Source organism: Candida albicans, chromosome 1, assembly GCF_000182965.3.
Source record: "Candida albicans SC5314 chromosome 1, complete sequence".
Taxonomy (NCBI): Eukaryota; Fungi; Ascomycota; class Pichiomycetes; order Serinales; family Debaryomycetaceae; genus Candida; species Candida albicans.
This window is the reverse complement of record NC_032089.1, coordinates 1263573-1285695: the sequence shown is the minus strand read 5'-3', so window position 1 is coordinate 1285695 and position 22123 is coordinate 1263573. Positions and strand designations below refer to the sequence as shown.

Below are 22123 nucleotides of genomic sequence, written 5' to 3'. Positions count from 1 at the left end.
CATAACAATTTTTTAACACAAAGGAACTACTATTATTAGTATTACACGAAAAGGACAACGAATCAACAACAAAAAAAATTCTACTTCCTCGTCCTTTTTCCCCCTATAAATCACTATTTCCCACCTTTATATCATTTTCCATTTATAAAGAACAGGAAATAACCTTAAGATTTGAAAATTTTTCATATATATATATCCCTTTTTTTGTTTTTACATAAGTCTATCTGATATTTGATTAACTTTGTTTACTTTGTTACACAAGTTTTACATATACTACAACAACTTACAAAAAAATGGAGTTAACTGTTGATAACACCAATACTACTTCCAATATAGATGATTTATCTGTTGCTACACCAACTTCTTTAATGACAAGTACTACTACATCACCATCAATGTCAACATCAACAAGTAGTCATAGCAACACTTTAGATATAGATCCAGCTACTTTTAAATCAACTTTGCCACCTAGGAAAAGAGCCAAGACTCAAGAAGAAAAGGAACAAAGAAAGATTGAAAGAATATTAAGAAATAGAAGAGCAGCTCATGCATCTAGAGAAAAGAAAAGAAAACATGTTGAATATTTAGAAAACTATGTTTTAAAATTGGAAACAAATTTAATGAAATTGAATAATAATTATAATCAAGCATTTGAATTATTAACTAAAGATAATCAGGAGTTACTATTGTCTAAACTTGAAGTTTTAGATGATGTTTCTGATTTAAAAGAACAAATTCATTCTAATATGAGTGGTACAAGAAGGTCTCATAATAAGAAGTCAAATGATGAAGACATAGAAGAAGAAGATGAGGATGAACACCAAGAAGAAGGTCATGTTGAAAAACAAGAAATTAAAAAGGAAGAACCAGTTTCTAAAAAAAGGAAACTTAATACCAAAACTAAATCTAAAACAAAAACAAAAAGTTCCAACAAAACTATGACGTCTACACCACCATCTTCAGTATCTTCATTATCACCAGATGTTACTAACTTTAGTGGAACTAATACCACCATGTCATCACCAATTCAAATAAAAAAGGAGTTTAATATTGATAATATTTTTATTAAAAAAGAGTTTTCACAATCACCACTACAACCAACACATCAACCAGAACAACAAGAACAACAACATGAAATATATTTAAAAAGTGAATCAAAAGACGCTTTTTGGAATTACCCATCACCACTTTCATTCCATGATTCCCCATTACAAATTGATATAGATACTTCATCATCATCATCAACCTCCCCTTCCTCCTCATCATCGTTAATTTCATCTTCCGGTCCAACTAATCATTCTATAGCTGATTTAGCAGCAATCAGTCTAGCCAGCAGAGCCAATAGAATCATTTCAGTTGGACTTTGATGATTTTTTTTCGATTTTAGGAGATGATGTTGAAGTTCATAAAGTCTAAATTTCTTTGGCGCTCCCAGAATATAATAAAAATAAAAGATGGTTAAACATATGACCACGCCCTCCCTATTCACATCCTGATTGTGTTTGGCGGGGGTATAATTCTGGTTTTGAAGCGACAAGACAAGTCTTTAAGGTATATTAATAAAGTAATGTTGGTAAATTTTTCTTGGGTGTTTAATAAATTTTGGGTTTTTAATTTCATAAAGTTTTTTTTTTGATTTGGTTTCTATTATTAAATATATATATAAGTTGATATTGTATATTATTTGGTTTTGTTTTTTTTGATTTGTTTTTCATCAATGGTTATTTATATATGGTTGATTGAATACTTTTTTTGATATATATAGGGTTATCTAATAATATTAATACAAGTTTGTCTTTTAGTAGTACTAAGTATAGTTTGATTATATTGTAGTAGTTGTTAAAAGTTGGATTTATTAATGGTGTACTGGAATCGAGACGCCAAAAAAAAAAACTAAACCCACCAACCTACAACCAAACACGATTCAATTGCTGTCTAGACAAACTCCGATAGGTTTACATTAAGAGTACTACAACATATTAATATGCCACCACAAGTTACATTTGTTAAAATTGCTGATAATTTAAGTATACCAATCAAAATATTTGTCAAAAAATCAGCCACCACTAAACTTTCCACGTCTTCTTCTTCTTCTTCTTCTTCTAAATCAATAGAAATTAATTCAAAATATTTAATCAATATAAATTATCAACCTTATCATATTCAATTATCAAAAAATCAATTAAATTCAATAATAAATAAATTAAAACCTAAAATTCTCCCCATACTTATTTATAATAATCATGATCAATCAATTACAAATATTGAAACTCAACAATTAATTATTAATGACAAGGAGGATACTTTAAAGATTATAATACCTCAACAAACTATACTTAATGTGAGAGCAAGATTACGATTAATTAATTATGAAAATTTTATCACCAATAGTGGTAGTGGTAATGGTAATGTTAGTGAACTGGAAATTACATCATTATGGAAAAAAATTGGTAATAGTGAACATAATAATAATTTAAAGATGTTAACGGTAAAGAAAGATTTCAAATTTCCTAAAGACTCAGAAAAGGAGGATACTAAAGACGTTAAATTTAAATTAAAACAAAATTATATAATTGATAATTTAAAGGATTGTATAAAAGTGTATATAAATTGAAGTTGAATTATATAAGTTAATTTTGTTTGTTGCGTCTTGTATTTTCAATGGCAAAAAAAAGAACAGGTAGAAAAAAAAACGAACACATCAAGTTCAAGTTCAAGTTCAACTATCAAATAAAAACCAACCTTTATATTATCCACAAATGTCATCAATTATACTTAGATTTAGATCTAAAGATGGAATGTTCCGTATTACAACGGATTCATCATCAAATTTCACTTTAGTTTTAGAACAATTAATTGAGAAATTATCACAATCAGGTAATAATGGCAATGGCAATGGTAATAATAATAAAATTGATTTACAAAGTTTAACCATTGCTAATAAACCTCAAGATAAAGGTAAATCAAGTTATGAATTTCAGAATCAAACTGTGAATGAATTAGGATTGAAAAATGGTGATATGTTATATGTCAATTATGAATCGGTCACCAATGACAGTGGACCCACAACAACAGCAACAAATACTACTACTAATACTGCTAGTGGCAATACTATTCCTATTACTGGCCCCGTTCCTTCAATACCAATCAACTCTGTGGTTACTCTGCATGGTCCATTAAAAGTTGAAGAATTACCTATAGATCAAGAATTAGATAAAGAAGATGGATTAATTACTCGTCCATTATCATCAATGTGTCGACATGGACCTAAAGGAATGTGTGAATATTGTTCACCATTACCACCATGGGATGAAAATTATCGTAAAGATCACGCTATAAAACATATATCATTTCATGCTTATTTAAAACAACAATTGGAAAAATTGAAATCATCCGGTGGATCATATTTCCCCCCTTTAGACCCCGTGGATTATTCTATTGATTTAACATGTAATCAAGGTCATAAACCTTATCCTAATGGTATATGTTCTAAATGTCAACCATCTCCAATAACTTTACAATTACAAAAATTCAGAATGGTTGATCATTTAGAATTTGCTGATTCATTTATTTTAAATGATTTTATTAATGTTTGGAGAGTTAGTGGTGTACAAAGATTTGGTTATTTATATGGTAGATATGCTAAATCTGAGAAAACACCTTTAGGTATAAAAGCTATTGTGGAAACTATAATTGAACCACCACAACATGATGAATTAGATGGAATTACATTATTAGATTGGGATCAACAAGAAGAAAAAATGGTGGATCAAGTGGCTAATAAATTTGGACTTTATAAAGTAGGGATCATTTTCACTGATTTAACTGATGCTGGTACTAAAAATGGTAAAGTATTATGTAAAAGACATAAAGATAGTTATTTTTTAACTAATTTAGAAATCATTATGGCAGCTAAATTTCAATTGAAATATCCTAATATATCTAAATATAGTACAGCAAAGAATAATGGTCAATTTTCATCAAAATTTGTTACTTGTGTCATATCGGGTGGATTAAATGGTGAAATTGAACCAAGATCTTATCAAGTTTCAACTAGTGCTGAAGCATTAGTTAAAGCCGATATAATTACTGGTTGTACTCAACCTTCACAAATTTATGTTAATGAAAGTAATAATCATCGTTATGTCCCCGATATTCAATACCTGAAAATTAATAAATATGGATTAGAAGTTAAATCAAATGCTAAACCTACATTCCCTGGTGAATTTTTATTGGTTTCATTAACTGATCTGTTCCCATTACAACCAACTCCTATTTTCACTAATTCTTATGTCATTGAAAATCGAGAATTTTTAGGTGATGAAAATCACGATATTCAAAGTTTGAAAACTTTACATAATTATTTGAAATCAAATAATGATCAAATTTTTAATTTCCATTTTATTTTACATTTAATTAAAACTCATATTTTAAATGATCAAGAAATAGATTTATTGATTGAATATATTAAGAGTAAAAATTTGGAAGATTATTTGAAATTAGTTGAATCCAATGGATGGATGACTTTAATGACTATATTAGAACAGAGTGTATAATAGTAATTAGTTTGTTGTATAGATTGGGTTGCAAAAAATTGAATGAAATAGTAATTGGTTGGCAAATTTACAAAACAGCACGTGATTGCGCACTAAGAAACAGAATAACTATCGAACATTGTAGAATATTCTAGTAAAGTCTTTTTTTGATTTGAGGGACACTACCAGTACAATAGAGAAAATTTTTCAATCAAAWTTTAGCCTTAACACTCTCATTTGTAGGAGGACGCAGCTTGCCACACTGTCTTCTCTCTCCCTTATAGGAACAGTGCGGAACAATTCTTCTTCTTCTTCTTTTTCTTCTTTGGTTGTATCGTTGGTTGAAAAAAAAAAAAAATTTATAAATCCTCTTCCCAATTTTCCTTGTTCTCTTCTTTTTTTTTTTTTGCTTTCAAATATTGTATTCCCTATACTTTTATTGTTCAATTGGAGAAATATACTTAATATAATTCTTAAAATATGTCTATTCCATTTGGTGTTGATTTAGGTAACAATAATACTGTTATTGCTTGTGCTAAAAACAGAGGAATTGATATTGTTGTCAATGAAGTTTCAAATAGATCAACTCCTTCATTAGTTGGTTTTGGTCATAAATCAAGATATTTAGGTGAAAGTGCTAAGAATCAACAAACTTCCAATATTAAAAATACCGTTGATAATTTAAAAAGAATTGTTGGATTACCTCATGATCATCCAGATTTTGAAATTGAAAAAAAATTTTTCACCATTCCATTAATTAAAAATGAAGTTGATGGTGGCGTTTCTGGTAAAGTTAAATATTTAACTAAAAATCATGAATTCACTGCCACTCAATTATTAGCCATGTATTTAGATAAAATTAAAGATACTGCCCTTAAAGAAACTAAAGGTAATATTTCTGATATTTGTTTATCAGTTCCAGGTTGGTACACTGAAAAACAACGTCGTGCTGCTGCTGATGCTTGTAAAATTGCTGGATTAAACCCAGTTAGAATTGTTAATGAAGTCACTGCTGCTGCTGTTGGTTATGGTGTTTTCAAAGCTGGTGAATTACCAGAAGATGAATACAAAAAAGTTGCCTTTGTTGATGTTGGTCATTCATCTTATCAAGTTTCTATTGCTGCTGTTAAAAAAGGTGAATTGAAAATTTTGGGTTCAGCTTATGATAAACATTTTGGTGGTAGAAATTTCGATTTTGCTATTGCTGAACATTTTGCTAAAGAATTTAAATCTAAATATAAGATTGATGTTCATGAAAATCCAAAGGCTTTCTATCGTGTTTTGGTTGCTGCTGAAAAATTGAAAAAAGTTTTATCGGCCAACACTCAAGCTCCTTTCAACATTGAATCCGTCATGAATGATGTTGATGTTTCTTCATCTTTAACTAGAGAAGAATTGGAAGAATTAGTACAACCTTTATTGGATAGAATTAATGTTCCAATTGAAACTGCCTTGAAAGATGCTGGTATTACCGTTGATGAATTAGATTCAATTGAAGTCATTGGTGGTTCTTCAAGAATCCCAGCTGTTAAAACCAGAATTTCCGAAATTTTCGGTAAACCATTGTCTTTTACTTTGAATCAAGATGAAGCCATTGCCAAAGGTAATGCTTATATTTGTGCTTGTCATTCTCCAACCGTTAGAGTAAGACCATTCAAATTTGAAGATTATAATCAATACACTGTTTCTTATTTCTGGGATAAAGAAGATGAAGAAGATGATCATTTAGAAGTTTTCCCTAAAGGTGGTTTATTCCCTTCAACAAAAATCATCACTTTATTCAGAAAAGGTCCATCATTTGAAATTGAAGCTAAATATACCAAACCAGAAGAATTACCAAAAGGTACTGAACTTCATATTGCTAAATGGAAAATCAGTGGTGTTGTTCCTAATGAAGGTGAATCATCCATTGCCACCAAGATAAAATTGAGAAATGATCCATCTGGATTTTACACCATTGAAAGTGCTCACACCGTTGAAGAACAAATCGTTAAAGAATTGATTGAACCAGCTGAAGGTGAAGAAGTTGATGAAGATGCTGAACCACAATATAGAGAAGTTAAAAAATTGGTCAAGAAGAACGATTTGACCATTGAATGTGAATCAGCTGCTTTACCAGATGCTGAATTACAAGCTTTTATTGAAAAAGAAGCTTCTATGGTTATGGAAGACAAATTAGTTTTCGATACCGAAGAAAGAAAAAATCAATTGGAGGAATATATTTATGAATTAAGAGGTAAATTGGATGAAGAATATAAAGATTTTGCTAGTGATCAAGAAAAAGAAAAATTATCCGGATTATTAATGAAAGCTGAAGATTGGTTATATGAAGATGGTGAAGATAGTACTAAAGCTAAATATATTGCTAAATATGAAGAATTAGCTTCCATTGGTAATGTTATCAAAGGTAGATATTTAGCTAAAGAACAAGAAAAAAAGGAACAATATAGACAAAAGCAAGAAGCCGCTCAAGCTGCTGCTATGGCTGAAAAAATGGCTGCTCAAAGAGAAGCTTCCAAAAAACAAGAATCTTCTTCTTCAGGAAAGAACAATAAAGATACTGAAGGCGATGTTGATATGGATTAAATTTAATTAATTTGATCGATTCTACTTTTTTTCATATAGCGTAATTTTATATTATTATTATTATTATTTTATATAGAATAAACAATATTTTTCGAAAATATTAATCTAATGTAAATTATGGGTAAGGGCTTTCTACCATTTCTATGAATAAATGATTCAATTATTCTTTTGGTTACTTGGTAGGAATAGGAGAAGTAGTAGTGAATGGTCTTTTTTTTTTTTCCCACGCCGATACAAAAGAGGGAAAGAATTGGGACCAAGATTAGACCAAGATGCAGGGATGCGAAGACCGTGGTGGTGGTAAAGAAGGAGGAGGAGGAAGGGGAAATGACCCATCTGTAAAGCACCACGTGACAAAAAAAAGGATCAAATCCTATTAATTAGGAATCACGTAAGATGACATAACAAAGACATTGATGATACAATAAACTGTATCTTTAATTTGTATAAAAAATTATTTATATTTCTCTCATAAAGTTGTGTGAGTGTTGTGCCCGTGTGTTGTGTCTGTGTTTATAAGTTCGTAATTTGAATAAATATCAAAATTCCTACATCAAGAATAGTAAATATAAATTAACCTTTTTTTTTTCAAATTGACACCCATTCATCACAAATCTTAAATTCATAATGACCTATTAATAAGTCTGTTATTCGTATTTCCATTATCTTCTTCATTACAGTTTAGTTATCTATCTCATTTAGTTATATATACATATTTCCTCTTTCAAAAAGATCAACTAACTTAATAAAAGAAAGTCACACACACAGAAACCAAGTGAGGAAAAAAAAATTCACAAAAAAAAAGAAAAGAAAAAATTTAGAGACATATTTTATTTTTACAAACAAAAACATTCTTATAGATATCTTTTTACATGAATCAAGTATAACTCAACCACTCCAAGTTACAAATTATAGATATATATATACAAGTATTTCCAAACTAAATTGTTAATTAATCTTTCCTTCAATAGTATTATTACCTGAACGGCTTTACTCCTTTTTTCTTTCTACCAACCAATTTTCAATTAATCATCTCACCAACGTTCTTCTTTTGATCATTTGTTTATGCCAAACACTAAATCCAAGCTTTCATTAGCTATACAACAGGCAGATTCTGAATCACAGCAACATCAACAACAACACCAACATCAGCATCATTCAAAACTTAACAGTTACAATCATCTCCATCAAGATCTTCCACAACAACAACAACAACAACAGCAAAAATCTAAAAAAACACAAACAAAATCTAACAATAATTTTAATCAATCTACCCCTATAACACCTATAAAGAATGCATCCACTGTATCGTCGCATGATATAAATCAATATCCTTCATCTAAAAGTTTTAATGAAAATTTTAAACCATCACCACTGTTATTACCAAATTTAATACAGCATAGTACTCCATATGTATCAACTACACCATCATCAGCAAAACATTTTAAACCGGAATTAACTGTTTTAACAACTCCCATAACTGAAAAGAATTTAGAAGATATTTATCACAATTATGATAACGATGATTATGAACAAGACTTTGAATTGAAGGTAAATCATAAACATAATTTTAAAAATATAAACAAATCCCAAACAGGAAATGGAGAACCATCAACTTTGTTAGGTAAAGAACAAGAACATTTGGTAGAGGATATCAAAAATAGAATGAATCCCAGCAATAACAGCGATGAAGAAGATCAAGCCGATTATGACGACAAGGAAGACGATGACATCTCCGATGAAGAACCGGTTAATCCTGCAGATGAAGAAGATTTGAAAGATTATGTCCCCGGTGGTTATCATCCATGTTATATTGGTGAAGAATATAAAAATGGGAAATACACACTAGTCAGGAAACTTGGTTGGGGTCATTTTTCTACCGTGTGGCTAGCTCGTGATAATGATAAACATTGTCACGTAGCAATGAAAGTGGTTCGTTCTGCTAAACATTATACTGAGACTGCCATTGATGAAATAAAATTATTGGATAAAGTCACCACTAGTGATATTCATCATCCAGGTCATCAACATGTCATACAATTATTAGATACTTTCACTCATAAAGGACCTAATGGGGTTCATGTAGTGATGGTTTTTGAAGTATTAGGGGAGAATTTATTAGGATTAATTAGACGTTATAAACATCGTGGGATCCCCGTAGTATTTGTCAAACAAATTGCTAAACAATTATTGTCGGCATTGGATTTTTTACATCGACAATGTGGAGTTATTCATACCGATTTAAAACCAGAAAATATTTTAATTGAAATTGGTGACGTTGAACAAATTGTTAAATTAGTTGAAGAAGAAAATTTACAACGTAAATTACAAAGAAAATTATCAAGAACAGCTTCCAAAACATCAACACCAATTAGTGCTACCCCTAATAGTTCATTTTCAAATCATGCCAACACAACCACCACAACCACAACTACTACTGCCAAGAAAATATCCATTAACGACTCTATTATTTCACCTAACACTTCTAGTACAGCATTAACAAGTAGTAATTCATTTATCAACCATTCCCCTTCATTAGGTAGAAGTGGAAGAAGAACTAGACGAACAACATTAATCACTGGATCACAACCATTACCATCGCCATTAAGAAGTTTCAATAAATCATTTACCAATGTTTATGGATTATCATCATCTACTACTAATACTCCAGTTCGTAACATTTCCATTAATAGCAACAACTTTAGTTTTATTAACAACAGTAACACTACTGCCAATACCACCACTAATGGGTTGGCTACTACTACTGAAGATCATGAGGAAGACGGTGAAAACCAAACATTAAACAATTCTTTATCTTCAATGTCAATTACCAATTCCCATTCCAACTCCAATAGTTATCAACCAACTGCTACAACCAATGTTGATCCAGTACAAATTCCACAAGAATCAAATTATTCATTGGATGATTCATCAGCTAATGTTGTTGAAGATATAATCAATGATAATGAATTAATATCTGTTAAAATTGCTGATTTGGGTAATGCATGTTGGACAAATCATCATTTTACTGATGAAATCCAAACAAGACAATATCGAGCCCCCGAAATTTTAATTGGTTATTATTGGGGTGCCCTGAGTGATTTATGGTCATTTGCCTGTTTAATATTTGAATTATTAACTGGTGATTATCTATTTGATCCTAGAGATGGTAAATCATATAAAAAAGATGATGATCATATTGCCCAAATTATTGAATTGATTGGACCATTTCCTAATCAAATGTTAAAAGAAAGTTATTATGCTCGAGAATTTTTCAATTCAAGGTATGAATTAAGAAGAATCATGAAATTAAAACCTTGGGGGTTACAAGATGTATTAATTGAAAAATATAAATTCCCTTTGAATGATGCTATTGAAATTAGTGAATTTTTATTGCCAATGTTGAAATTAAAACCAGAAGAAAGAGCTGATGCTGGAGGAATGTTGAATCATCCTTGGTTAAGAGATGCTTTAGGTTTAGAAAATGTGGTTTTGGAACGACCAGTTGGTGGTTCAGGTGAAGATATTCCTGGTTGGTCAAGAGAAATTTCTACTACTACCCAACAATCAATGTCTTCTAACAATCATAATCATAATAATACTCATAATAATAACTATAATCATCAATCAGATCAGGAATTACAACTGCAACAATCACGCAAATATTCCAATGCAAGTAGTTTTGGTCATAAAAGCCAACCTTTCTATCATTAGAGTCAAAAAAAAAATTACAGTTTACGATTAACAAATTTGTTAGTCACATTCGTTTCTTCAATTTTCTTTCTTTTCTTTTGCATTAAATAATTTACAAAACTTATTTGTATATGTATTTGTATAAAACATATAATTTATAATTGATTAAATAATGGGATAACACTGTAATAGTAGAAAGGGAAATTAGGGTTGGTATAGGTTGAAATAGGGTCGTGTGCGAGAGGTAGAAGTAGAGGAAAATCCAACTGGGCGCGGACGTTACTCCTTTTTGATTATTCCAACGAATTTTGAAAACTCATAATTTCTCCATTCACCATTAACTTCTAGCAACTCATATCAATTGATCTTTTATCCCCTACTACCATGTTACATATTGAACAAAATAATTTATTAATTGAGAAAACTTTAACGGAAAGATTATTTCCTAATCCATCTGAAAGTTCATTGAAATCCTTAGATAGAATTGTGTCTGATTTTGATTTCACTACATTTCATTTACTGACATTACCCGGGGAGAAACATTTATTATTAATATCTCTTTCATTAAGATGTTGGCCAGATTTAGTTAAACATGATGTTGTCAAATATCTTAATGATAAATATCAACCATTCAATGAAGTATTGACAATATTATCTACTAATGATGTTGAACAAGGTTATGATTATTCATTAGTTTTAGATACTTCAACTGCTACAACTTCTTCGAATTACGACGAAGATTTTAAATTACAATTGATTAAAGAATTATCAAATTTGAAAAGAAATGCCATGGCAGCTCCATTTGAACAAGCATTTAATAGATATGATGAATTACTGAAAAAATATGCTAATGCTAATACTTATTCAGAAGAAATTCAACAAGAATTATTTAATGAACCAGTATCAGTAATTAAATATCGTGGAATTGATGAATGCATTTATTTAAAACCATCATTTGATAGAGTAACGGTGATTTTCTCGACCGTTTTCCAAGATGAAACTGATAAAATCTTTGGTAAAGTTTTTTTACAAGAATTTGTTGATGCTAGGAAAAGATCAGTTCAAACTGCTCCTCAAGTATTATATTCTCATATCGAACCACCATTAGATATTCAAAGTGTCACTACTACTACTAATACTACCAATAAGAAAGATAATTATGGATATGTGACATTTGTTTTATTCCCTCGTCATCTTGTTTTAAACAAACGAGAAAATTGTATTTCTCATATTGAATTATTTAGAAGTTATTTCCATTATCATATCAAATGCTCAAAAGCTTATATGCATTCAAGAATGAGATTTAGAGTTAAAGAATATTTGAAAATATTGAATCGTGCTAAACCAGAAAATCTTGATGATGAAGGTAAAGTTATTGAAAATAGAAAAACCGCTAGTGGTAGAAGATTTGATATTAGAGCGTAAAAAAAAAAAGAGTACTATGTTATGTGTGTATCAATTTATGTACAAGATATATATTAACTAACCTAACCTAACCTACACTATTTCTTTCTATTGTTTGGGTTTTTTGGCACCATATTTTGATCTTGATGAAGCTCTATTAGCAACTCCAACCAAATCAAAAGCACCTCTAACCAAATGATATTTAACCCCAGGAACATCTTGAACTCTACCACCTCTAACCAATACAACATGATGTTCTTGTAAATTATGTCCTTCACCAGGTATTAAAGCACTTATAACATTCCCATTAGTTAATCTTACTCTGGCACATTTTCTTAATGCAGAATTTGGTTTTTTCGGTTTTAAAATCATTATTCTTAATACAACTCCCTTTTTGAATGGATTATTATCTAAATCTGGTGACTTGGTTACATTGGGTTTAATTGGATCATAATGTTTATATTTTTGAATTTGATTTAATGATGAATGACGAACTTGATTGAATGATGAAAGGTTGTTGTTGTGGTTTTTGAGTATTGGTATGTTGGAATTTATTGAGTTCATATATGAAGTGATTGGTCTAGTAATACCATTGATATTGGTATTATTAGGTTTAACTAACCTAATACCATTGAATAGTGATCTAATCATAACAAGTTGATTATTGTATGGTGGTGTATTTGATTAACCAATATGCTTCTATCATAAAAGAAAAAAAAAATTTTTCTCTCTCTCTCTCACTTTAAGAATCGTTTCTTTGATTCTTGATTCTTGTCCAGTAATATTTTCAATTATTCTTTAAACAGAGAAAAAAAAAAGACCATCTTTCTTATTACTTTAACATAACCCCCCAACCCTCCATCATATATATATATACATATTCATTTAAACAATGTTTAGAACTACTTTATTAAAATCATTAAGAGCTTCAGTATCAAAACCTTCAATCGTGAAAACCATTCAATCATCATCAAGATCATTATTCACCATCACCACCATCACTAACAACAAAAATGTCACTCCTTTGACTTCATCAATGAACTTTATTCGTTGTTATAGTGCCTTCCCAGAATTAACTAGAGATATTGCTAAAGAAAGAATTATTGAATTATTAGAAGGTTATGATAAAGTAGATCAATCTAAAGGTGAAATCACTGAACAAAGCTCATTTACTTCTGATTTAGGTTTGGATTCTTTAGATGTTGTTGAAGTGATTATGGAATTAGAACATGAATTTAATATTCAAATCCCTGATAATGAAGCCGATAGTTTAAAAACTGTTGGTCAAACTATTGATTATATTTTAGCTCAACCAGATTCTTGTTAAATTTGACAATTGTATGTAAATGACAAGAGAATATTGTTTTGCCCTTTATCTTTGGTACACACAATGTTATTCAGGTAAAAAACGGTACATAATTAATTAAAGAAATGTCTTGACAAGATTGGCCGTTGATCTTAGTTAGTTTGTTTATATTTATGTAATATAGAGAAATAGGATACGGGGTGAGAGAAGAAGAAAAGTTGATATAAATGTATTTATTTCATAAACTGAGACCAATGGTGTTTTCTTAATTGTGCTTATAATATTTTACTGTTCTAGGAATATTAATCAACTAATTAATTGACTTGAGGAATGCTTGAAGTAGATACCTAAAACGATCCCATTAAAATGATAATGTGCTTGTCACGTGATTTAGCCTGTTGAAAGACCAATCAAAAGTTTGCAGAAAAAAATCAATCCTTCAAAACAAAAAGAATGGAAAAAAAAATATAGACACAGTTAACTAATTACTGTTAATACTTTCAACTTTATAACTATTCTAATCAATACAATATGGTTTCAGTATGTATAATATATGTTTTATATCAATCAAGAGCAATATTAGCATTATTTTTATTATTAGAGAAAGTAGTACCTTGATACTAACATGCCGGTATTTTTTTTTAGTACGTTAAAGGTCCAGCTTACAAAGCTTTGAGTCATTTTGGTAAATTAAATGCTCCATTAGTCAGATCTTACATTCCAAATTTGGTTTTCTGGGGAGCTGCCGCTGGTGGTGCCGTTGCTACTTTTACTGAAGGTGTTCCATTATTCCAAAAGACTTTTTATGAAAAAATCCCATTTTTCGGTCAACATTGGATTTATAACCCAGATCCAGAAGATGTTCCAGTATAAGGAAAAAAGTGAAAAATGTTTATTAGATTTATAAACAATAATACTTGTGTTATAAAAATATAGATAAAAAAAAACAACAAAATTTCCAATAAAAATAGTAATTGATTTTAACTTTATCTTTGTATCCTATCCCTATGGAATATATATGATTATATTTTTATTATGATCATCACGTTTTAAATATTCTAATTCAATTAAATTTTCAATGATCGTTTTTAAATTTGTCATAGTTACTGGACGTCGATTTTGTAATACTGATATTGATTTATTCAATAATTCAATAATGGTTAATTGTCGTTCTTGTTTCATTATTTTGACAACACAACTCTTTATCTCGTCATCTCTATTAGCTTGAACAGTGGATTCAACCAGGTCAATATCATTCATACCTTTGACTTGTTTTTCCTGTTGTTGTTGTTGTTGTTCTGATCTTGACAATTCTTTAATCATTGGTAATTTAATTCTCGTGGATTTATCCTTGAAACTTGAATTATAGTAATATCTATTACCATCATAACGCAAAATGGCATACTTATCATTGGTAATAGAGTTAACGATTTTAGTCAAGAATTGAGTATTATTAATACCCGTCATTGAACTTAATTGTTCAATTGTATACCCATTGTCATCTTCTGCTGTGAACAATAATAACAATACTATTTGCAACAAGTTCCCGGTAATTTCTTTTTCACCTTGATCAAACTGTGCAGACATCGTAATTTGATGTAGTTTATAATTAGTCCAATCGAGTTGTCGATTCTTATACTTCACATCCAATGTCTGATATTGATTTGTCATTTCAGTTAAAATATCTTGTAATACAACTGGTAATTTAAATTCATGCAAATCTTCATTGTTAGGGATATTAGGCCATTGCTTTTTCTCTAAAATTAATGGATTAAACTCAAATGAATTATTCAACAAGGTATAATTTGCCGTTGGTACAGTGATTAACGATTTATAAATATCTTTGGAATCAGTCAAATCTTTAAACATCACTGTTAAACTAAGTACATCATCATTTTCACCAACAACTTTTATCAAACTATTGATAAATTTTTGTTCATTTTCAAATTTGAATTTTTGATTTAATAATAATAATCGTTTAGATAAATCCTTTTTGTAAAAATTGATAAAATCTTGTTTGTTATTTATCGATTTAAATATAATTAAAACATTTTTTTCAAATTCAGGAAATAATAATGAACTTGATTTCCCTTTGAAGAAATTATCACAATATTTACACAATTGATAAATAATCATAGAATTAATACTGGTGGTATTATTAATTGTTTTGATCAAAGAATTCCTAACTTCAAATTCAAATTTATCATTATCAGGGAGACTTGTGATTATCAATGATATTAACTCCTTGTATTTGTTCACTACTTGCTCAATGACATTGTTATTGCTTGATTTAGTCGATTTGTCATAGACATCCACAATAGATTCAAACACTGATTTGGTGTAAACCCCCCATTGATATATAAATATCAGAATAGAATCATATCCAAAATCTTCAACACTATGACAACAATATTGATAAATAATACCTAATTCTTGCTCATTCTTTAATAATGAAGGTAAAACTTTTGGTAATAAATTATTGAAATCATAAAATATTAAATTCCATCGAAGTTTCATAAATAAATTTTTGATAAAATTAATATTTTTACCAACCGCTTTAAAAAATCTCAAATTTTCATTGATTGTTCCTAAAACTTTTGATAAATAAGTAGTAGGGTCATTTTTAAGCCATGATATTTTTAAATGGTTATAATGAGTGATTATTGAACTCAATAATTGTTCATTGAAATCAAATTTAAAACCTTGATTGTGTAAATCAACCAATACTGTAGTAAACAGCAAGCTTTGATCAATCACATCCATATTAATTAAATCATTTTCTTCATCATCATCATCATCAATTTCCATTTCTATTTCTATTTGTTCTCTCCATTTACAAAGTAGTTGGAACTCAGTGTTTAATACTTTTTTTGCAAGTTGTTTATCTTCCACAAATACTTCATTTATAAATAAATCAATTGCAAACAGCATTATGGGATGTTTGGTACGATGTTGTACAAGATAGTGATTATCCAAATAAATAAATACTTTACTTAAATCAGACATTCGAAAATACCAATTAGTAAATAGGTTTAGAAAATTCTTAACCAGTTGTATTATTGAGTCAGTATCTTGATAATTATCATGTAAGATTTCAATTATACTTGGTTTCAAATTTGTTTTAAAATCATTGATTATTTTTTCAAAAATTAAATCACTCAACTTACTTTGTTCAACATGTTTATATCGACATAATTTAGTGAATTCATAATTCAAATATCCAAATGAACGTTCAAGGGGTAAACCTTTTAATATAGAATCGATCGTTCGATCAGCTAATTGTTGTATTGATTTTATTCTTGTAGTTAATTCATCATTAGTAGGTTTATTTAAGTTTTTATGTTTATTATTGATATCAGATGTATTATTAGTAACGTTGTCATCTTCAAATGATTTTTGATATAATTTGGAAGATGGGGAATTGGAAACCAAATGAGACAATTTACGTTGTTGCGGTGGAATTCTTGTATTTCCAGTAGAAAGTGAAGATAATGTGTTGCTACTACTACTATTATTGAAATCCAAAATCTTGTCTGTTATATCGTCTATTGACATGATTGATGGGAAATGGGTTGTGGGTTGTGGGTTGTGGGTTGTGGGTTGTGTGGTTGTGTGGTTGTATGGTTGTATTAGTTTGATTTAATTTGATTGATTTGAAGGTTGTGAGTAGAAGGAAAAAAAAAATAGTGTTGATAAAAAATAACAACAACTAAATACATTTCGTGAAATTACGATTCCTATAATAATTTTGAATACACATTTTAAGGATACCTTCTCATCTTCAAGTAATTTTCATACATTCGATTCACACCCTTTAATCATGTCACAACCACATAGTCAACAACAGAAAGATATAACTGATCCAAAACAACTAATAACCATATATAAAAAACAAGGTAAATTTGATAATCAAAGACGACTCTTATTAGATAATTTCAAACAATCAGAAACTTACAATGATTTAATATTAAAATTAAAACTATTAATTGGGAATAAAGTGAAACAAGATCCTAATATATTAATGAAAAACAAGGGGAAAATGGCAGCATTAATACAAGGAGAAATGACGACAAATAATGATAATAATGAATTATTAAATATAGTTGATAAAGATATTCAAGATAAAATTATTGATAGTTTTGAATTTCATAATTTAGTTAAAAATGATTTAATTGATATTAAACAAGAACTTTTAGGTATAAGTGATGAAGAAATTGCTAAAATTAAAGATCAAGAAAAGTTGAAATTAGAAAGATTAAGAATGGAAGCTAAAATGAAGGATTTGAAACGAATTCAACAACAACAACTACAAAACCAAGAACAACAACATCAAGTTGAGAAGAACTATAAGAATAATTTTAAAATTAAAAATCTTGCTTCTTCATCATCAAATCATCGTGTTAATAAACCACCAAGATTTAATTTTAGAGATTCAAATAATAATATAACTGATACATATGATAAACAAACATCACAACCTACCAAAGAGAAGAAAAAGGATAAAATATCATTCATGATGTATTAAAAAGAAAGAAAGACAAAAAAAAATCAAGTCTTCTATATATATATATACGTGAATATATTTGTATCATTTTTTTTTCTAATTTTTATCAAATTATACATGTAATATTATAACAATTATTCATCAAGTTCGAAAATATCTGTGGCAATGGCCATTAATTCTTCTACTACTTTGGTTTTATAACTTAAATCTTGAGCACTAGTTGAACTATCATTAAATAATACTGGACCCCAAATAATTGCTAATGATTTAGCATTCATTCTATTTTCAGATTCATGTTGTGCCACTTTATTAAGATGAAACATTAATGATCTTAAAGTGAAATAAGCACCATCGGGTAATCCAAATACTAATTGATGTAATTTTTTAGCAATGAAATGTTCATCAGTTGATTTAACCGTTTCAATAAATGATTTGCTTGCAGCACTAGTAAATAAAGGTTCAGGTAAACTACTGAAATATAATTTCAATAAACTGGCAACACAAAATACTTCACTTTCATAAACATTGGATGGATCAATATCTTTACCAATGGTTAAATAATTTGTGAAATTTGCATCTATACTTTCTTTTAGTTTGTTGACTTGACTTTGATTACTACTAATTCGATAAATCCCCACCAAGTTTAATCCATAAGATTCAATAACTTCAATACATTTACGTACAATCAAAGGTACATTATCAACACCAGCAAATTGTATAACATCTTCAATAGATGCTCCAAAAGTTGGATGTTGGAATGTTGATAATGGTTTAGGTCCCTTTATATGGAGTGATGGTGATGATGTTTGACTAACAGCTGGATCTAATGACAGATACAGAACTGGGGCGGAACTTTCAGTAACTGATGGTGGTGAGGCATAGGTAGCAGAACTAGAATGGCCATTAAAAGTATCATTGCTTTTACCAGGGGCAACAGTAGAAGACCCAGATGCTGATGTTGATGTACCCAACATAGAAGAACCTGCGCCATGAGAAATACTTGATGTTTTCGAATGTCCATCAATATTTGAAGCTGTAGACCCATTATTGTTGTTCCATCTATTTGTTGCTGCTGCACTTTTCAAATTAGCTGGAGTATTGGTTGTATTTAAAAATGGTTTCCCAATATCTTTAGTTTTAACTAATGAATGATGAACATGATAATCTACTGGTATTAATGATTTGTTATCCCCCGTAGTACCATTTCTTAACAAATATTGATACAAATCTTTTTCATTATCAATATCACTAGCCATTGATTTCATTGATGCTTTACTGGATTGTAAAGGACTTATTAATACTCCAGAATTCATAATCAAATTTTCATTCCAAGTTGCATACTTTTGTAATTGTAAATTTAAAGCAATATCCATTTCCAATATTAAATTTTTCAATTTTTTAGTATTATTAGGACGATGAATCACCAAAATTTCATCTTTTAATTTTTTACATGTAGCAACTTTCAGTTTATATTCTTGATCAGCAGTATCAACTTTTCTACTCAATTCATCTTCTTGTTGTTCCACTGATTTATTTTTCAAACTAAATGATTTTTTATTGGGATCAGAAGTTTTCAATCGATCTAAATCTTCACATAAATGATTATATTTGGTTTTGGCTTTTTCAGCAGTTATTATGGCATCAATACAATCTTTTTCTTTACGTTTATGTTCATCTTTAATCAATTTTCTTGTTCTACCAATTGTCCCAATTAAAGATGTTAATTCATCATACATTGTATTTAAGGCAACAACATAAGAATTGCCTACTCCATATAATGATTCATCAAATTGAATAATTTTATCCATTTGAAATTGTAATGAATCATTTTTCAAATTTCGAGAATTATTTTTCATATTGGTACGTACATGACCAGCAAATTTTTTTAATTGATTATAATGATCGTCTTCAATTTGAGCTTTCTTTTTAATAAATTTACTAAATTCTTCCCCGGTATTCAAACTTTCTTTTAACCGATTTAATAAAACATCAATAGTATAATCACTATTCAAAATTTTTTGGATTTTAGGATCAGTATCTAATAATTTTGCTGAATCAGTTTGAGCTATTGATGTTGGTGGTTGTGGAAGTGGTGGTGATACTGTTTTGGTGAGACTACTGCCTAAATTTGTTGATGTATCAGTTTTGTTAACTGATCTATCTGACATGACGACTAAGGGGGAGCAAAAACTTGGTATAAATAGGAAATAAAAAAAATTAGATAATGGTTTGTTTACTTTCTTTTCTGTAAGATTTTTCGTTAAGTGGTTGAGTTTGTTGATAGTGAGTTGATCTTATTGATGTTGTTGTTTGTTGTTTGTTGTTTGTTGTGTAGATTTGTCGTTCCCAGTTGAAGATCCACTCTTTCTCACTTTTTGATTTTTTCACAAATTACACGCACAAGTTCCTTGAACTTTACTTCTTGATCCGTGGCTTTAACAACTAGTAATAGTAGTAGTAGTAGTAGTAGTAATAGTAGTTCTAGTTCTAGGGTTGGTTTCAGATTCTATTTCTATTATTTATTTCAAACAATAGTACCATTAAAGCTATTGTTTATAGTTAGAGTAACAAAATGGACAATCAAATTTGAAAATGTTATCATCATTAAGTTTCTGATTTTGAGTAATCTTTTCTTTCTTTTTCACGTTTTTTTTTAGACGACGGCGACAACGACAACTACGACAACAAGAACGAACCTTCACATGTACAGTTATTAGCCTCGTAAGAGTTAACTGCCTATCTACATGTTCTTAATCAAATATTCAAAATGATTATATTAAAAGGCCAAACCAAACAAATAATATAAATATATATATATATATATATCTTAGAAACCTTTCTCTTTTACATGTGTATCAAATTACCTTTAAACCTATTCTCTCTGTTCTTTTTTATTTTTAGAAAAACATACTTGATCTCTTTTCATCATCAGCCCCAACACCAAATTCATTTATTGGTTGTTCGACATTAGCCACTGAGAATTCTAAATCATCACTTGTAATCATATCCCAGAATTTGTAAATCATCATAAAAGTGAAAACATTACATGCACTTCCAAAGAATAATCCATCGACATAATGAGATGCCCCACGACATATTTTGTCACTAAAAACATATGTCAACACTTGACCAGCAACGAAAAAGAATACTCCTAATAATATAGCACCCAATGACCAATATGATTCTAATGCGAAAACAACCAATATTATTTGTGATACAACATAAACGGCCAATATGACAGCATTCAAAACATAAGCAAAGATAAATAATGTAGTAGTTTTCCTATAATCTAATGCTGTATCCCAATGTTTAAAAGTGATAATACAAACAATAAAATTGACAGCAAACCATGCAAAACATCCTACTCGTAAAATCCACATTGATCTACTAGTACCATCTTCCCAAAATTGGAAACATAGGAATCCATTATATAATAAACAAATGCAAAGAGCACTAGAAAGACCAATTTGTACAGCAACAAAATAAGCATAACTGGTACTACTTGGAGGACTAACACCACAATCAACAATCAAACTACTAACAATCAATCCAATGGCTAAATATAAAAAGAATAACATTTCTTTACGTCCAATAGCAGTATATTTTGCTCTAACATTAAATATAATAATCAATAAAATTATTAATCCACCAAAATGAACAAATGCATTACCAATTTGAAAAATCATGGTATTGGCTAATTCAACTGATCGAGCATAACAATCAGGAACTATACCTCGTTGGAAAAATGCTGATTGATTAACAGCACCAACAACTGAACATAAAGGTAAAGCTGTTTTATTACATATATGATCAAATGACCCAAATGACATTATTTAACGAAAGTGTGATGTGGAAGGGGAAGGGGAAGAAGAGAACTGTTTGATGTCGGTTCCTAAAAAAAAGTGTAACAATAAGAAAAAAGTTTTTTAGTGTTTACACCTCAGCTTTGATCTCCCCCCCCCCCCCTCCCCCGCCAGGAGAAGGTGCCCTTCTCTCTCTCTCATTGAAATCAAAAATACACCAAAAAATAAGAAGGTCGTGTAATCATTGCCAAAACAGAAATATGAAACAGTAAATTTTTTTTTTTTCCAATTG

General features: G+C 29.3%; 13 protein-coding genes across 13 annotated transcripts; 9 read left to right on the top strand and 4 right to left on the bottom strand. All coding sequences in view use genetic code 12, as the record gives it.

The window, feature by feature from the left end:
- Window positions 1–293: 293 nt before the first annotated feature.
- On the top strand, window positions 294–1416 carry HAC1 (transcription factor; the record flags this gene model as incomplete). Its single annotated transcript, XM_019475112.1, is given in 2 exon segments — window positions 294–1314; window positions 1334–1416. The coding sequence occupies 2 exon segments, from the start codon at window positions 294–296 to the stop codon at window positions 1414–1416; spliced, it is 1104 nt and encodes a 367-aa protein (XP_019330657.1).
- A 568-nt stretch (window positions 1417–1984) lies between these two features.
- CAALFM_C106120CA (uncharacterized protein) lies at window positions 1985–2614 on the top strand (the record flags this gene model as incomplete). Its single annotated transcript, XM_713363.1, has 1 exon — window positions 1985–2614. One exon carries the CDS (start codon window positions 1985–1987, stop codon window positions 2612–2614), a length of 630 nt encoding a protein of 209 aa, XP_718456.1.
- Window positions 2615–2759: 145 nt separating this feature from the next.
- On the top strand, window positions 2760–4556 carry NPL4 (Npl4p; the record flags this gene model as incomplete). Its single annotated transcript, XM_713364.1, has 1 exon — window positions 2760–4556. One exon carries the CDS (start codon window positions 2760–2762, stop codon window positions 4554–4556), a length of 1797 nt encoding a protein of 598 aa, XP_718457.1.
- A 459-nt stretch (window positions 4557–5015) lies between these two features.
- On the top strand, window positions 5016–7121 carry MSI3 (adenyl-nucleotide exchange factor; the record flags this gene model as incomplete). Its single annotated transcript, XM_713365.1, has 1 exon — window positions 5016–7121. The coding sequence occupies one exon, from the start codon at window positions 5016–5018 to the stop codon at window positions 7119–7121; it is 2106 nt and encodes a 701-aa protein (XP_718458.1).
- A 1065-nt stretch (window positions 7122–8186) lies between these two features.
- CAALFM_C106090CA (serine/threonine protein kinase) lies at window positions 8187–10835 on the top strand (the record flags this gene model as incomplete). Its single annotated transcript, XM_713366.2, has 1 exon — window positions 8187–10835. One exon carries the CDS (start codon window positions 8187–8189, stop codon window positions 10833–10835), a length of 2649 nt encoding a protein of 882 aa, XP_718459.2.
- Window positions 10836–11198: 363 nt separating this feature from the next.
- ARC35 (Arc35p) lies at window positions 11199–12239 on the top strand (the record flags this gene model as incomplete). Its single annotated transcript, XM_713367.2, has 1 exon — window positions 11199–12239. One exon carries the CDS (start codon window positions 11199–11201, stop codon window positions 12237–12239), a length of 1041 nt encoding a protein of 346 aa, XP_718460.1.
- Window positions 12240–12326: 87 nt separating this feature from the next.
- Window positions 12327–12869, bottom strand: CAALFM_C106070WA (mitochondrial 37S ribosomal protein uS12m; the record flags this gene model as incomplete). The annotated part of the gene is made up of 1 exon (XM_713368.1): window positions 12327–12869. The coding sequence occupies one exon, from the start codon at window positions 12867–12869 to the stop codon at window positions 12327–12329; it is 543 nt and encodes a 180-aa protein (XP_718461.1).
- A 241-nt stretch (window positions 12870–13110) lies between these two features.
- Window positions 13111–13545, top strand: ACP1 (Acp1p; the record flags this gene model as incomplete). Its single annotated transcript, XM_713369.2, has 1 exon — window positions 13111–13545. One exon carries the CDS (start codon window positions 13111–13113, stop codon window positions 13543–13545), a length of 435 nt encoding a protein of 144 aa, XP_718462.2.
- Window positions 13546–14055: 510 nt separating this feature from the next.
- On the top strand, window positions 14056–14397 carry CAALFM_C106050CA (ubiquinol--cytochrome-c reductase subunit 10; the record flags this gene model as incomplete). Its single annotated transcript, XM_019475111.1, has 2 exons — window positions 14056–14064; window positions 14170–14397. The coding sequence occupies 2 exons, from the start codon at window positions 14056–14058 to the stop codon at window positions 14395–14397; spliced, it is 237 nt and encodes a 78-aa protein (XP_019330656.1).
- A 132-nt stretch (window positions 14398–14529) lies between these two features.
- RTT101 (cullin) lies at window positions 14530–17079 on the bottom strand (the record flags this gene model as incomplete). The annotated part of the gene is made up of 1 exon (XM_713371.2): window positions 14530–17079. The coding sequence occupies one exon, from the start codon at window positions 17077–17079 to the stop codon at window positions 14530–14532; it is 2550 nt and encodes an 849-aa protein (XP_718464.2).
- Window positions 17080–17344: 265 nt separating this feature from the next.
- On the top strand, window positions 17345–18049 carry CAALFM_C106030CA (uncharacterized protein; the record flags this gene model as incomplete). The annotated part of the gene is made up of 1 exon (XM_713372.2): window positions 17345–18049. The coding sequence occupies one exon, from the start codon at window positions 17345–17347 to the stop codon at window positions 18047–18049; it is 705 nt and encodes a 234-aa protein (XP_718465.1).
- A 113-nt stretch (window positions 18050–18162) lies between these two features.
- Window positions 18163–20196, bottom strand: RGD1 (Rgd1p; the record flags this gene model as incomplete). The annotated part of the gene is made up of 1 exon (XM_713373.2): window positions 18163–20196. One exon carries the CDS (start codon window positions 20194–20196, stop codon window positions 18163–18165), a length of 2034 nt encoding a protein of 677 aa, XP_718466.2.
- Window positions 20197–20925: 729 nt separating this feature from the next.
- CHS7 (Chs7p) lies at window positions 20926–21858 on the bottom strand (the record flags this gene model as incomplete). Its single annotated transcript, XM_713374.1, has 1 exon — window positions 20926–21858. One exon carries the CDS (start codon window positions 21856–21858, stop codon window positions 20926–20928), a length of 933 nt encoding a protein of 310 aa, XP_718467.1.
- Between the last annotated feature and the right edge of the window lie 265 nt (window positions 21859–22123).